Raw genomic sequence first — 16,324 nt, forward strand, 5'->3', positions numbered from 1 at the left:
GACAGTTTTTCACACCACACAGCTTCTTAAAGAGAGTATTAACTGTGGTGGTGTCCCTGTCTACACACCATGTGTCGTGGTCATGTGTGGGAGGCATGGTGATGAGTGATTGGATCTGAAGGCCACTGTAGCCAGTTAGCCTGCTAGAGAGAATGAGATAAGAAGGAGGATAGAAAAGATTGTGTCCAGCATGCCTGAGAAGGACCAAGTGGAAGAGTCACGACACTATGACTGGGGGCTATGATTTTCATTTATTATGACAAAGAGACTTTTATAGTGAGGGAAGTATTACGCATTACAACATTCTTGGGGGGTATTAGTTTCCCACAGGATAATGTTTATGAAAATGACTTTACACATGAATGTTACCAGGGTTGCTATTACAGATATAAACAAGCTGAAAAACTGATTGCGCTAAGCTGTATTTGGAGAAAGGCAGATCTGGTACTTTCAGTCACAATGTTACAAGGACTTCTTTGCTCATCAGAGTGAGGGGGGACTCAGGGTTTAATGATGACCTTTGGTCAAGAGCAGCAGTGCCTTTGTGTGAGAGACTGGGGCTTTGCCAGCAATCTCAGGCAAGCATGGCTGCTTTCCTCAGTGGGCCTCATAATTAATCTTTCAAAATAAGAAAACATTTATTATACTATTATATATGTTATTATATAATATTCAACTACAAAATACTTTTTTGTTTAACCCTTATCTTCTGAGAAAAGAAGAGTAGTAAGGACTAAGCAATGGGGGTTTAGTGACTTGTCTGAAGCCAAATTTGAACCCAGAACCTATCATTGCTTGGCCTGGCTTTCAATCCACTGAGTTATCTAGTTGCCCCTAACACGATATACTCTTTATTTATTTATTTTCAAAACATTTATTAATGTTTATTTTTTAGAAAAGTTAACATGGTTACATAATTCTTACTTTCCCCTTCACCCCTCCAAGCTTACCCCCCCCCCCCCATCATGGCTGATGCGTATTTCCACTGGTTTTATCATGTGTCATTGATCAAGGCCTATTTCCAAATTGTTGATAGTTACATTGGTGTGGTAGTTTCGAGTCTACATCCCCAATCACGTCCACCTCAACCCATGTGTTCAAGCAGTTGTTTTTCTTCTGTGTTTCCACTCAGAATTGTCCTGGGTCATTGCCTTGCTGCTAGTATAGAAGTCCATTACATTCTATTTTACCACAGTGTATTGGTCCCTGTGTACAATGTTCTTCTGGCTCTGCATCAATTCCTGGAGGTCTTTCCAGTTCACTTGGAATTCCTCCAGTTTATTATTCCTTTGAGCCACTATATACTTTTTAAAGAATCATGTATAAAAATTACACAGCTTGAGAAGCTGTGGCAGAGATGGGTTCAATACTAATGGACCCTTAAAAATAGCTAAGGGTACAATGTATGAATATGCTGCATAAACATATTTATTATTATATTATCACCATAACTAGTTATTAAATTACTAAATATAACAAACCATCAAATAATGTGAAAATAATTCTTTTTATATTTCTATTTTCAAAGTTAAACAATTAAAATTATACTTTTAAGTAAAATATTTTTGTAGTTACGAAGTTATTATTGCTCTGCTCTAAAATGTGCCTTTATTTCCATAGATATATTTAAATTCTTTAAGTTCTATGTTTCCTACTCAGAAAATTAAAAAGAAAACTCAGTTCTTAGAAATACAGTGATGATCATGGCACAAAATACAACAAGCAAATGAACATTCAGCATTTAAAATGAAGTCTAAACAAAAGAATAATTCATGAAGTTGTCAATTTTTCTTTCCCATTTTAGGCATCACCTAACCTACATTTAGTCATTAGCAATAATGCTCAGTAAAGCCTCATTAATTCAAATCTAATTTGGAATTGGAAAGAAGCTGTTACTTTTCACTAAAAAAGTTTTGTTGAACAAATTAAAGGCATAAATAAGATCATGTAAGGAATATGCTCACATTTAAGGGAAGAAGTCATTTTCAAACAGCTGTGTAATTAGGAAAACAACTCTGGAGTCAATTGATGGCTCCATTATCATATCACTGTGGACCTCAATTTTTCCATCTATCAAGACATGGTGGTCTCTAAAGGTCTTTTCTAAAACCTATATTCTAAAATCAACTTTAGCGATCTCCTGTAGCATTAAAAGTATATGGAATACTTATCCACCTCCCTAAAAAGAGTTCATGGACACTGGGTAAAGAATGAGAGAGATTTTTTTGAATATGGAGATTGTGGGAATTTGCTTTACTTTACTATGCTGTTGTTTTTGTTTTTTTTAACAAGGAGCTGATTTTCTTTTTCTTTCTTTTTTTAATGAAGAGAATAGTGCAAAAGAAACTAGATTTTTTTTTTTCTATTTTCCACACCTACAAGTGGCTAGAGCGATGGAACAAAAGTTAAGAAAACCTCAATCTGGCTACAGATATTTATTAGTTGTGTAACCCCTAGACAAGTGACTTAATTTCTGAATGCCTGTGTTTCCTCATCTGCAAAATGGAGAAAATATTAACACTTGCCTCCCAAAGATGTTGTGATGACAAAAATGTTATATTTGTGGTCCTTTTCTAAACTTTAAAGTGCTATGTAAATGCTAGTGCTTATTAATATTAATTGAAAAAATTAAAAATAGAGGATATAATTAATGTAATTATATATTGCTTACCAAATATTCTTTTCTTTATCAAAGTAGAATCTCTATTATGGTACTACTTTTAGGCCTATGTTAAGTAATAATAATTTGAAAATAGAATTGCATTTATTCAAGTACTCTTTAATTTACTCTCTTCAATAATTCAGACTGGTCTTCCTATTTAGTTTGAATTAATGAGGTTTTGTTTATCAATATGTACATATTGGAATGAAAAAGAAATTGTTAAATGTTTACTATTTGTCGTCTTTCCTAGATCATTGCTTGGTCATGGCAGAGGGACTTGTGTAGCTCAGTGAAAGTAGGAGCTATGTTGTGCAGGGTTACCAAAGATAGACAGGTCCAAGTGGAGAGTTCTGACTGGAGAAGGAAATGGTAAACCATTCTAGTATCTTTGCCAAGAAAACCTCATGGGCAATATTAAAATGCTAAAAGATATGACATCAGAAGATGAGCCCCTCAAGATGGAAGGTGTCCGGCACCTTAGTGGAAAACAGAAGGCCCTGGCATGCTATGGTCCTTAGAATCATGAAAAGTCAGAAAAGACTGAATGACAGAAGTCAATTTGGGAAGTGCCATGATAAGCAGTGAGAATGCAAAACAAAAACAATAAATCTCCACTTTCAAGGAGCTTACATTCTAAACAGGGATATAGATATATATATTTCAGCACTCAATTATTCAAACTTACTGGGCAGTATACCTAAAATAAACCCTAATAAATAATTTCAATATTAATGTAACTAAAATACAGCATGTGAAATTTTAAATGTGAAGGAAACTGATGATTTGATAATGATTATGTGTGCCATTAATTCAACTGCAAATTTATTACGTACAAATATCATAATTTGCCACTTACTGTCTAAACATTTTTCTTATAAAATGTGATTTTTTAAAAGAATATCTCAACATTAAAACAAAACTCTTGTCAACTTCTTTCTCACAAATTGCTTACCTGAATATATTTTCTTTGTGTCTCATCATTTAGAACATGTGCAACGTGCTTGGAAAAAATCTTTTCACGACCAGTTCTGGCATGAATACCAACCATAGTGACTCCAATTGGCCATGGAGCATTTCCAATGGCCATCTGCAGATAAGCATCATTGGCCTACAAAAGAATTGAGTTTTTAGTGAGAAAAAAAGGCAAAATATTTTGTGTAAGTATTAATTTTTCAATGATTTTAAATAACACTTCAGAGTTTTTAAAAAATGTTTTATGCCATCTTATCTGTATATAGGTAAAATATTGTTGAACATATTATTTATGCTTTAGTTTTTGGTTTAGAATGATTGCTGAACTTGCTCAAGGCCATAATCAATGTAAAAATGGAAAATGGGCCAGTGTTTACATATACAAAACAAATACTTCCTTGCATTGTTTTTTGCAATGGAAATTTAATGTTTTTTTCATATCTGGTAGGAGAGGCAATTTAATGCACTGCTAGATATTCTAATTTAGGTCTCTTCAAGAACTATCTCCTCTATAGGTGGTCATACATGGATATGGCATCTAATTAGTTTTTCATAATTCAACCTGAAGAAATAGCTGTTCCCTGCATAGAATTCCCAATGAAAGCTATGGGTGTTCTATATGTAGGATGAAGTTCTTAACAGGCATATAAATATAGAGGCCCTCAAATAAAATTTGGAAATATTGAATTAGCTTCATTTTTGCCTCTCGAAAAGCCCTATGCTCCAAAAATCCTAAAACCAAATCAATCTATCTATCTATAATATATAATTAAAGAAAATGACCAATCAATAAGGTAACATGGGATTTCTTTTTCCTTTTTATTGTAGGGAGAAATGAATAGCAGTAGAGGTAGGTAGGCTTTTTATAAACTGATTCTAGCCAGCTATGGGGAAAAAAAAAACAAATCACAAAGCAGAGAAGCAAATCTTACATAGCTGACCTTGCCAGCTTTAGAAAAGTTTATTTGACTAAATCTCAAAAGAGTCTTTAATAATTACATGTGAAAGGCAGTATAGTATAAAAGATAGAGAGCCAGGCTTGGAGTCAAGAGGACCTGGGTTAAAACGTCCCTGAGAAAGTCACTTGGCTATTTGGTTGCCAAGCAACTGCCAATTCACATCTTCATGGGTAACTCTGTCAATGAATGAAACTACAAGCCTAATTAAAATCTTTTTGAAAGGTACAAAATCTGCTAGATTAAAAATACACAGACTAAAACAAAAAAGTACAGAAGAGTAACCAGAAAATTGAGCAATTACCATTTTGCTAAATTTAATATGGGCACTACACATACACACAAATGAATGCATACACATAAAAATAAAAATATGTGAGTGCCTATATTAAATATATAGATTAAATCTCTCTATATAAAACTCTACATAAAATAATTTTTATATACGCTTGTCTTGTGCTTTGTTTTTTAATGATTATTAAGTTCACAATAAAAAAGAAAGTTTTTTTTTAATATGCTAAATGCAAACAGTTGAACTTGCTCCAGGAAGACAAGTTTTATTAGGTTTTTTTAAAAGGACATGGATGTTTTTGTAACAAACTCAGCATTTTATCACAGGTACTCACATGTGTAATTTCAACAATAGAGGCCAATTGATGGAAATTTCAATACTTAAGTTTCAGCAGACTACAAAACGAACTAGTTTAAATGTTCAAATTAGGTTCTCTCTCTTCTTTTTTGTGTAGGGGAAGGGAAGTAAATATCAAGATAGCCAAAAAATCAGATATAAGAATCTGGGTATTTAATATTAGGAGAAAGCTACAAAATGAAAGGCTATGCATTTATCATAAAGTAATTAAAAATAAGGTGTCTTTAAAAAGGCATGTGCCTTTTAAGTCACTCATGAATTTATCAAAGGTCCTCATATATGTGTTCATATGAATTAACAAATCCATATTTCCTATCCTAGGGGCCCCCCTACAACATTAGTGTCCTCTCCCAAACCTTTTTTTTATCTGTTGGAGGCCTGAAGGAAGGCAAGTCAGTGGGATAATGGGGAAGAGACAACGTCTTATATTTAGTAGTTCTTTAATAAATCCTTACTGAATTGATAGAGAAAGTACTCTGATCTCTGAGACTATAGAGTGGGAAATTATGTTCCATCCTCAGATAGGAGTTGAAAATTATTTCACATAGAAACAATGCTATAATGAATAATAATGATTAGGTATCATAGTTCAATTATATTAGTAATTCAACTAGTAAGTAGACTTTTGTGGACCAGCCTGGAAATAATGAACATTGTTTCTATGTAAAACATGTTCCAAATTTCAAATTACTGACTTAAAAACAAATTTGTGAAATGTAACCTATTTATTGCATATTTGAATAGAGTTCATAGTCTCAAAAATTCTCAGAAAAGCTGCTTGGATTTTTTCAAAGGGTAGAGCAACACAACTAAGATCTCAAAGTCTCAGTTCATATCAAGCTTTACCAATTAACTTCCCCCTGTCTTTATTTCTGATAATCCAAATAGACATGCACTTATCAAGTGGAAGTCACTACACTGGGCTCTGGGGATACAAAAACACAAACAAACCAGTCCTTTGAAAATCTTCCCTTTTTATGAAGGTGAAGGTATGGGATTCAACATGCATACAAATAAAAAGAATATGATAATTCAAGCAGAAAAAAAATCACTAACAGCTGAAATGCATGTCTGGCATCTGAGCAGAGTCTTGAAGAAGTGTGGCAGGCTCAGTATGTAGGATGACTTGTGTAAGAGAAAACAAATGGGAGATGATGTCCCAGGTGTGGGTGATGGGCAGCATGAACAGTTGGGTCAAATATCATTGTGAGCTGCAAAGTCGGAGAGCTAACTTTTAAATGTGACCAGCTGATTGTCATATCTTTCCCAAGATCTTATAAAGATCCCACTAATTCTAAGTGATATGAATACGGTGTAATATCTAATCTAGATATGTTGCTAATCACAATTTCAATCTACAGCATGTGTTACCTCTCTTTCATACCTTCACATATTCTCTCTGCAACATGAATTTAATAATGTCTGTTATTGATTCTTTAATATCGGCAGGAAGAGTCTAAAAAAAGAGAAAAGGGGGAAATTAATTTGGGTATCCATTCTTTGCAATGACATTTATGCTAAAGAGAGAATATGTGACTTATACAAAACATCAGCAATCAGAAGCATTGTTAATAGATGTCTCTTACCCTTTTTCGTAGTTTTCTGAAGAGTGGCCTCAGATATGATTCTGTCTGCTTTTGCGTGGCACTGTTCAATTTGCCCTGAACGCTGCGTTTTACATAATCTTCTCTAGCATTAAGTTCCTTAGCCCAAACTCCAAGGAGAAACTGTAAAGAGAATGGGTAGATTTATACCACACTGCCACCTACTGGTCAAAGATGGGACATACAAAGTGCAAGAAATGAGCATCAATTGTCATTAACTCTCTTAGGATTTTTAGTGCCTACTCTATTACTGACAATTCCACCATGATGAAGTATGCTTCTGGGACCTGTGATGTCAGCAGTGTGAGTATTTTCTCCAATGAGGAAGACCTTCTCCTTCTCTGACTTAAGAGAAGCTGTCTTGGAGAGCTGATAATATGCTACAGGAGTCTGGGAGATCGAAGCTGGGATCATGTCTCTGACACTAGCTGTGTGACCTTGGGCAAGTCACAATATCTAAAGTTGGAGAGTCAATCAACAAGCACTAATTCAGAGCTTACTATGTACCTCCCCATGGGGCTAAGTTCCAGAGACACAAAGAAAGGCAAAAACTGTTCCTGCCTTCAAGGACCTCACAGTTTAATGGAGGAAACGGCATGCAAATGTCCATGTACAAGTGAGCTTTATAGAGGATAAACTGAGGGAATGTTAGAGGGAATGTATTGGCTTTAAGGGGAATGAGAAAAGGCATCTTGCAAATGGTAAAATTTTGGCTAAGCCCTAAAGAAAGCCAGAGAAAGTCAAGAAGGAAGTGGAGGGGAGGGGAGAAAGAGATTCCAGGCATTGGGGGCAGAAAATGTGCTGACTTGAGAGATGGAATATTTCATGCCAGGAAGAACAAGGAGTCCCAGTCCATGGGATCATAAAGTAACTTATAAGAAGAATGAAATGGTAGAAAGAGACCAGATTATAGGAAGGGATTTAAAAGCCAAACAGGGAGGTAGTGAGGCAGCTCAGTGGACAGAGAGCCAGGCCTGGAGTCAGGAGGTCCTAAATTCAAATCTGATCTCAAATACTTCTTAGCTGTATGGCTCTGGACAATTCACTTAACAGAAGAGTTTTGTTTTGTTTTTTAAAGTCAAACAGGATTATGAGAAGGAAGTGAGGAAAGTGGGAACTAATGTGGTCATATCTACACTTCAGGAAGTTCACTTTGAAAGATGAATGGAAGTTAGACTCCAGTGGAGAGAGATTAGAGACAGAGAGAGACCAACCACAAGACTGTCTAGATATGAGGTGATGGGGCTAATAACAAAAAAATCCTTTCAGTTTTGTTTTACACATGAGGTTCAAATGAGAGTGTAGGTAAAGTACTTCACAAAGTTTAAAATACTAAATAATTGTTAACTAGAAGAAGATAGGCTTGGAGAGGTCTGATGGTCAAAAATATTTATCCATATGAAACCAACCTAAGGAGAAGACACTCGAAACTTAACCAGGTTAGTTTTCAAACAATTAACAGCCTATCTGTTCCTAGGTCAGTACTCTAAGCTTACAAAGCCAGTTAAAACTTGCCAGAGTTCACCGTGAAGTTCCTCTGGATAAACTTTTCTGAGCCACCACCACTCCCATGCCAAAAATATCAAAGGATTTTAGTGCAAGATCATCAAACTACAATATTTCTGGCATATTCAATTTCTTCTTTTTCCCTTATGTGTTTTATAGTATTCAGCAAATTATAAACTTCTTAGTTATACTTCCTAGCTTCTAAAATAACCAATTTTATAAAAAAAGTAAAAAATTATTGATTTAAATATATCTAAAGAGGATTTCTTAGAATGTATTTATTGCTTAGACTTCTATTTCATGAAGGTAAGTCAACCTGTGAGACTTCCACCAAGAAAGTAATGCATTTACAAACTATCTTTTTTCAATAACACAATAATAATTGGTGTTATATGTGATCACTTACAGCTTACAACAGCATGAGTATTTGAACTTTAGATGATTAGGGAAAAAGATGTGACCCTAACAATTGTAGGTAAGAAAGGGCAAAAAAGAGAAAAGAAAATAAAGATATGCAACCATAACCTTCTTTTTCCATCCCTTCCTCCAACATTCCCAAATAGCCCTTCGCAGCAACAATCACTAAATAAAGGAGAAAAAATCCTTGCAGTGGCACATCAAGAACAAGAGGTGACATGACAAAACTGTTATAATGACACTGCAAAAAGCATCACTAACACCAAGAGTAAATTCTAGGTCAGGTTAAAGTAAAAGTTGACAAGTGAAATAGACATTAATTTTTCACACACATAAAATATATAAATGTACAAATAGATAAAGACATGCTCTGTCTTCAGTTGCATTTAAGATAGTTAATGTTAAGATATTTCATCTAAATTCTAATACAAGAAGTATTTTTAGGATTGAAACATAAATGCTTCCAAATTCCTTGGGGAAGCTAAGAATAAAACTGTTAAGGAAAGAAAGAAAGAAGCTGAGAATATCAGGAAACATTCAGCTAGTAGCATAGGTCCCTTCAAAGGGATCAGCAAAGACAGATTAACAGAGAAAAGGACAAAAACCTTAAAGATTTAGTGATATGAATATGTGTATGTATACATAAGTATGTGTATATTGTTATCGTTGTTAAGTCATCTCAGACATATCTGACTGTGACTCCATTTGAGGTTTTCTTGACAAAGATCCTGGAGTAGTTTGCCATTTTCTTCTCCAGCTCATTTTACCGATGAGGAACTAAGATAAATAGGCTAACATGACTTGCCTAGGGTCACATATCTAATGAATGTCTGAGGTCACATTTGAACTGAGGACAATGAATTTTCCTGATTTCAGGCCAGTGTCTGTCTGTCTGTCTGACTTATGTGTATGTTATGTATAAAATATATAATCCTTCTATATCTATCTTCCAGTTTCCTTCTGCCTTAGCATTTCCTCCATATAATCCCTTTTCTTCCACAAGATCCCAATTCTTAGCATAAGGCTTAGCACATAATTAATAAATGTTAGCTAAATTGAATTGATTCTTGGTCAAAATTCTTTCTCCTATCTTCTTTACAATTTAAGGGGGAAAAAAAAGATAATCATTCTTCAATAAGAAAGCATAACATTTTTATGAAAAACTATATAATGTTGCATAGCAATAGCATTCTTCATTCTTGTTATCTCATACTGTTGCAATTGTATATGTATCTACATCAATATATCCATCTTTGAAAAATATTCAATGACATAAAAGTAGGGAGTATACGTTTTCTTCAATTAAGCTTTCTTGAAAAGTGCATCCTTGCATCATGCATGTAGTAACACTTAACAGCTGGATGCCTTAGGAACAAGTCACTAAACCTCTCTCAACATTAGTTTCTTCATCTATAGAAGGGAAATAACAATACGATCTACCTAAAAAGATTGATATGAAAATAAAGTAAGATAACTAATCACTTTGTAAACCTGAGATTACTATTTAAAAGTCAGCTACTATTTTTATACATGACTATTTTCATCCCAGATCTTAAGAACCCAACAGTCCAAGAATAAAAGGAGAGTTTTAAGACCACCAAAGTATTATCATTCTGTTAGCACAAAAGAATTTTACCTTAAGGAATTTTGTTATGATGTCCATGTCTTTATGATCATCCCCCTTTCCTAAGGATTCTCCCAATGCCTAAGAAAAGAAAGAGTGCTCCTAATTTTCAGTAATGAACAATAGCGAAAATGCATAGTACATATATACATACATATATGTATATGCATACACACACACACACAGGATACACACGCACAAAGCCTAAAATGTAAGAAAAATATGGAAGTTTGCTTTATATTTCTAAGTCTGTTTAATATTGTTTCAGTTTACAATCTGATGGAATTTCAAGATTAAATAGAAAAGAATTTATTTTCTACTAAAAATTCTAAAACAAAATATGCTTAAAATACAAGGCTGATTTTAAGACATATATCATTTCAAATTTTTATGCTATGTGTAGGTTCACAAGAAAAATGCTTACTAAAGAGAGCCATTTCAACAATGATATGTCTCCTAGACCTCAGCACCAGAATAGTTATTAAAGGAATAACAAGAACGCTTAATTTAATACTTCTAGAACATCAAAATCACTGAGTTAAAAATGAAGACATATGCCTTGCGAATACATAATCACAACAGAGCAATTAAATTACACAGATTACCTCTAATTCTTCAATAGTGGTGTTTTCTTCATGGACTTTCAGATCATTCTGAGTGTCCTCTTCTCCTGGTTCTTGACCACCAACAATTTCATTAAGGTACTGTTGATCAATCTTATCCAAAGCTGCCTTCAAGTCATTCCTTAAACCCTAAAAATAGAGAAAAAGAAAATGTCAATTTCACAAAGGAAGTTTCACCTTTAATTTTTAATTAGTTAACATCAGGTTTGTTTTTTTAATTAAATTAATTGAACCACACTAGAAATTACAAATTCTATGTGTTTTTCAAATGAACATAAATAAAGGACAGGATTCAAAAGTTTGAATAAACTAAACTGAAAAAAGTGATTCAAATAAGAATCAAATTTGTTAAAAACAGTTACCATTATTCTCCTCAGAGTTAACTTTTCCAAACTTATCAGGACTCGAAGAAATAGCTAAACAATCCAAACACACACTTCATGCAGGAGAGATTTATGCTTATGTCAGCTTGATGGCTGGACTTGGAAAATTATCACAAAAGCTAAAATCTAAACCATCATTTCAAGGTCTTCATAATTAGTACTAGAAATTTCCCAAGAAATAGAGCTTCAAAGTCTTGATTGAGCCTTCTCACACATATCCTACTTTAAATTTTACCTACCTTGGCCCTACAAAGAGATCTCTTTCAACCAAGAACTATATCTGAGATAATAGATAGCATTTGTCCTCTCCTCAATTTTCCCAAGTTCCACATCTCCTTTCCAGGCAAATTCCTTTCTCCTCCCCCTCATAAAACAAGCAGAACCATCCTCTTAAATGTCATAGGGCTCTTCTCTGAGTACCCAACTCTTGATCTACTGAAATATTGATAGATTTTAGCATATTTGTGTGAGAAACTATGACAATAATACAGCAAGTGCATTTGTAACTGCTTGAATAATCTTGGCAAAAGAGTATTACTATATTCAAATAATTAATAACCTGGAAAGAAGATGTCCATAATAAACACTCATAGTAGACTGTACTAGTCAGGGTACCACTATATTTGGTTCTAAGCTATAATATCTTAAAAGTATTGATGGCAAATTATAGGAGAATAACCAGAATGCTGACAAGTCTACAAATTATGTCATATGAGAAATGGTTAAAAGGTTTTGGGGTTATTTAGCCCAGAAAAAAGAAAAGAGTATAAGTTTATGCATGTGCTACAAGGGGAGAGGGCTTTCAAGAAAAAAAGAGCTGTCTTCAAACACATAAAAAGTTGGTATTTGGAATAAAGACTTGATTTATTCTATGGAGCTAAGAGAGAACTAAGACAAATGACCAAGTTATTTTTGCTGCTGAGTTATTTCACTTATGTCCAACTCTTTGTGATCCCATTTAGGATTTTCTTGGCAACAATAGTGAAGTGGTTTGCCAATTCCTTTTCTGCATCATTGTACAAATGAGAAACTAAGGCAAACAGGATTAAATGACTTGCCTAGGCTCATACATTTAGGAAGTGCTTGATTACATTTGAACTCAAAAAGATGAGTCTTCCAAACTATAGGCCAGGTGCTATATCAACTCTCCCACCTGGCTGCCCACGATTAAGTTAGAAGAAAGGAAATTTTTGCTCAATTCAAAGAATAATTTTTTAATGATGAAAACAGTAAAAAAAAATTAAAAAAAATAGAGAACTCCTCCAGGTTTTAATCAGTTTTCTGTCATAAAAGTACTCAAGCAAAGGCTGCATGATTAACTACTAAGATGCTTTAGGGGGGGAAGCCCTGCATGGGCTAAGAGGTTGGACAAGATTATTCTATTTGGAGACAACATAATTACCCTACCTAAGCACCAAACTTACCCCCTAAAATTGGAGAGTTATAGCAAAGAATATGTGAAGCCATCCAATTCAACTTCACTATTCTTTCACAAAAGTAGAATAGGCAAGTAGATAATAGACATCCAGTTCTGCTAACAAAGGATCAGATCTAGCATCTGAGATGATGATGCTAGAGATGAAAAAAAGAATCACTGTGATGCTCTAGAGCTGCCTATAGAGTAAAGATAGGACCAGGGAAATAATCTGATTTTAGTCTCAGAGCCATTGCCATGATCAGATTTGCCAGTAATGACCTGGTGATCTTAATGTATATATGACAGCACAGTTTTATACACTATGTACATTACTCTATTCTGTCCATACAACCCATTTTTTATATATAGAATACTAGAATTTATTTGGTTCACACCTGCCAACTTACCTTGTTAACCTCTGGTGTGAGAATCTCTATCTTTCTTAATCGCTGAAATGCATCATAATCTGTTTCTCCAAACAATCTAACTGGTTCTCCTCTTTCTCTCAGCCGCCTGATGACCTAAAAAAAGGCAAAGGGGAAAAAACCTCTTCAACTTTTATACATCACTTAAGTTTTTAAGAAAAGGGGATAAATTTCTTAAGCAAAACTTATCTAAAAATAAAATAAAATTTTTAAAAATGTTAGGCTGTGGCATAGTAAACAGAGAACAGGTCTTATAGTTAAGCAAAACTCATTTCAAGTTCTGTCTCTATAACACATGCAATCCTGGGCAAGTTACTTAACTTCTAAATGTCCAGGCAACTCTTAAAAGACTTTAAGTTATGGATTAGTTTCCAATTTGCCTTGGCGGAAGAAGTTTCCTCTTCCTAGGAAGTTCCTATATGGATGAAATAACAGATCCAATCCAAAAATTAACAATAATAATGCTATAAGGAAGCACTTGAGTGCAACACATTTTTTTGCAGATTATAAAAATGTAGTACCTATCAAATATGTAGGAATGCATAATCTGATTACTCAATTCACAATCTTTGAGGAACTGACAAACCTTCCCACACTATAAATAGACGATAAAAATATTCTGCAGTTCTTACCAATAAATTATACTGAACTAGACCATTATCATGGACTAAAATATTACTCACAATTATCCAGACATAACAATGGTTCACTAAAAATTTATTATTAGCATTTTTAATAAATCACCACTTTCAATATTCAAGATATCCAGATTGTATGAAAAGTTTTCCAAGTACAGAGACTTTACTAAGGAGATAAAAATGGGCCTCGACATTTTATAAAGCAATTTGAAACTATTCCCAAAAAGTAACTGAACTATGCAAACGCTTTGGCCCACTGATACCATTTACTACTGATACCCCTACATAGTGGACAATGCTCCATCAAGATTCAAAAACAAGGAAAAGGTTTCTGTTTGTATAAAAATATTCATAAACATTCTTTTTTGTAGTGAAAATAAACTGGAAACTAAAGAGATACCCATTGATTGGGCAATGGCAGGGCAAATTATGACATATAAATATAATTATATAATTCTGCTATAAAAATTATGAAAGATATTTTCAGAAAAATCTGAGATGATCTGTATGAACTAATACAAAGGAAAGTTATAAGAACCAGGAGAACAATTCCTACAATAAAAACAACAACGTAGACAAAAAACTGAAAGATATAGAAACTGTGATCAGAACAATGATCAGTTTTAATTCCTGAGGATTCATGATGAAGTAAGCAACCCACTTTGATAGTGAGATCAATAAAAGAATGTTTCATAAGACTGCATATTTATTACAAGAGTTTGCTTTTTCTTTCAGTTGTAGGAAGAAAAATAAAGACTTGATAACTGAAAAGATAAAGTTTAATTTAAAAATAAATAAGACTATTTACCTACAAACTTCCAGATTCCTTTCAGCTCTAGAATGTTGCAATTGTTCTGATTTCATTTAGACAAAAATTTCAATGCTAAATAGCTAAGTTAGACAAGGAAGCACAGAATATTAATTATAGTGCATGAGTTCTTGGTTACTTATTTGGTGCTTCTTTCACTAATTAGGACATAAATATCATATGTTATAACATGATACATCATAGCTATACTCCAAAATTTGGGTGCCTAATACTCCCAGCCTGCATTAGCTCCACTCTTGAGTAGCTGAATACCAAATCCTTGAGCTGCAGTTCCTAAGTGTAGGTATTATATTTTCCTCTATATTCTATCAAAAATCCAGCACAGTTTGATTTGTGGTTTTGCAATGGTTAAAAGCAAAGTTTTAGCCCTTAATGACAATTATAAGGAGAAAGAACTGCAAAGTAACTCAATGTTTATATGAAAGTATCCCTTCAACTAAAAAAAAAAAAAATGTGGAGAAACAAAACTACTAAGTTCCTACAAATATGATGGTTTATCCAAAAAACCAGAAATATAACTGTTGATAAAAGAGTCTGTCAGATTTAAAAACGGAATAGTACTGTGGTCAAAATGTATGGGATAAGGACATAAAGAAGGTAGCCAGAACTGAGTTCTATCAAGTGTGAGAAAAAGGAACAACACAGATGTATATATGCCTGTATATAGCTTGAGAAATAATACAAAAATACACAAAATTAGAATTTATAAAAGAATATCAGAAGAGTAGATAAGTAAAGGTATAGGGGTTAAAAAACTGAGGAGGAAACATATAACTATAAAATGTTGATTTAGTATAGTGGAAAGAACATCCTATTGGTCCCAATCCCTAACAGTTCTCAGATTCTAGGATAAGTCACTTAACCTTCTGAACTTCAATTTCTTCAGCTATTAAATGGGACTAATACTTACACTTATCCACATAGGGTTATTGTAACGAAGTGCTTTATAAACTGAAGTGTTTTCAAACATGAACTATTATCAGTTGAATATAATTTTGTAAATGGTTGGATTCAAGCAAAGTGCACATAAATTGGAAAGTTTTATTTAATTCAGAATGAGATTAAAATCATGACCATTCATATTTTATATGAAAGGATTCAGACAATTGGTATCAAGAAGGAAAACCAATTAATTTAATTAATCTTGAAACCTTAATAGATCTGTGATTTTGATGATTGTATTTCCTTCCCCTGTACCAACACAAACTATAATCCAACTATGACTTAGTAGATCTTCAAGAGTTGTTGCAACTGAAAAATTCATCATCCTGAAAGCCAACTATTGATTTAAGCCTCATGTTTTTCTTGGCTGCATGAGATTTCTATCAGACAACTGATACTGGATTAAATATATGTAACCTGCTAGGTGAAGCTGAAGATAAATAGAAACACAGAAAAGAAACATTAAAACACACCACATTTTGTTACAGATTAACATTTAATCTTACCTCTTGCCTTGAAAGAGTCATGGGCAATTTTTCTTCCGCCAGTTCCAGTTCTAATACTGGATTGGATGAAGCTAATGGTTTCTGATCCTCCTCTTTTGGCTGTACCTAAGCAAAAGGAAACTCAGTTTACAAAAAATTCTACAGTTTAATCAGTCTTGAAATTAAATATAA

At 33.5% G+C, this 16,324-nt stretch overlaps 1 protein-coding gene across 2 annotated transcripts in view; it reads right to left on the minus strand.

Moving 5' to 3' along the window:
- The window catches only part of PRPF18 (pre-mRNA processing factor 18), a 47,734-nt gene that overhangs the window by 11,038 nt on the left and 20,372 nt on the right, over positions 1–16,324 (minus strand). For both annotated transcript variants that reach the window (XM_044677693.1, XM_044677692.1), the window contains 7 exons: positions 16,154–16,258; positions 13,221–13,334; positions 10,996–11,142; positions 10,403–10,471; positions 6,826–6,966; positions 6,624–6,695; positions 3,615–3,770 (listed from right to left, as the gene is read on the minus strand). In XM_044677693.1, coding sequence (XP_044533628.1) covers positions 3,615–3,770; positions 6,624–6,695; positions 6,826–6,966; positions 10,403–10,471; positions 10,996–11,142; positions 13,221–13,334; positions 16,154–16,258 — 804 coding nt within the window. The remainder of the gene's footprint in view (positions 1–3,614; positions 3,771–6,623; positions 6,696–6,825; positions 6,967–10,402; positions 10,472–10,995; positions 11,143–13,220; positions 13,335–16,153; positions 16,259–16,324) is intronic.

Source organism: Gracilinanus agilis, chromosome 5 (assembly GCF_016433145.1).
Source record: "Gracilinanus agilis isolate LMUSP501 chromosome 5, AgileGrace, whole genome shotgun sequence".
Taxonomy (NCBI): domain Eukaryota; kingdom Metazoa; phylum Chordata; class Mammalia; order Didelphimorphia; family Didelphidae; genus Gracilinanus; species Gracilinanus agilis.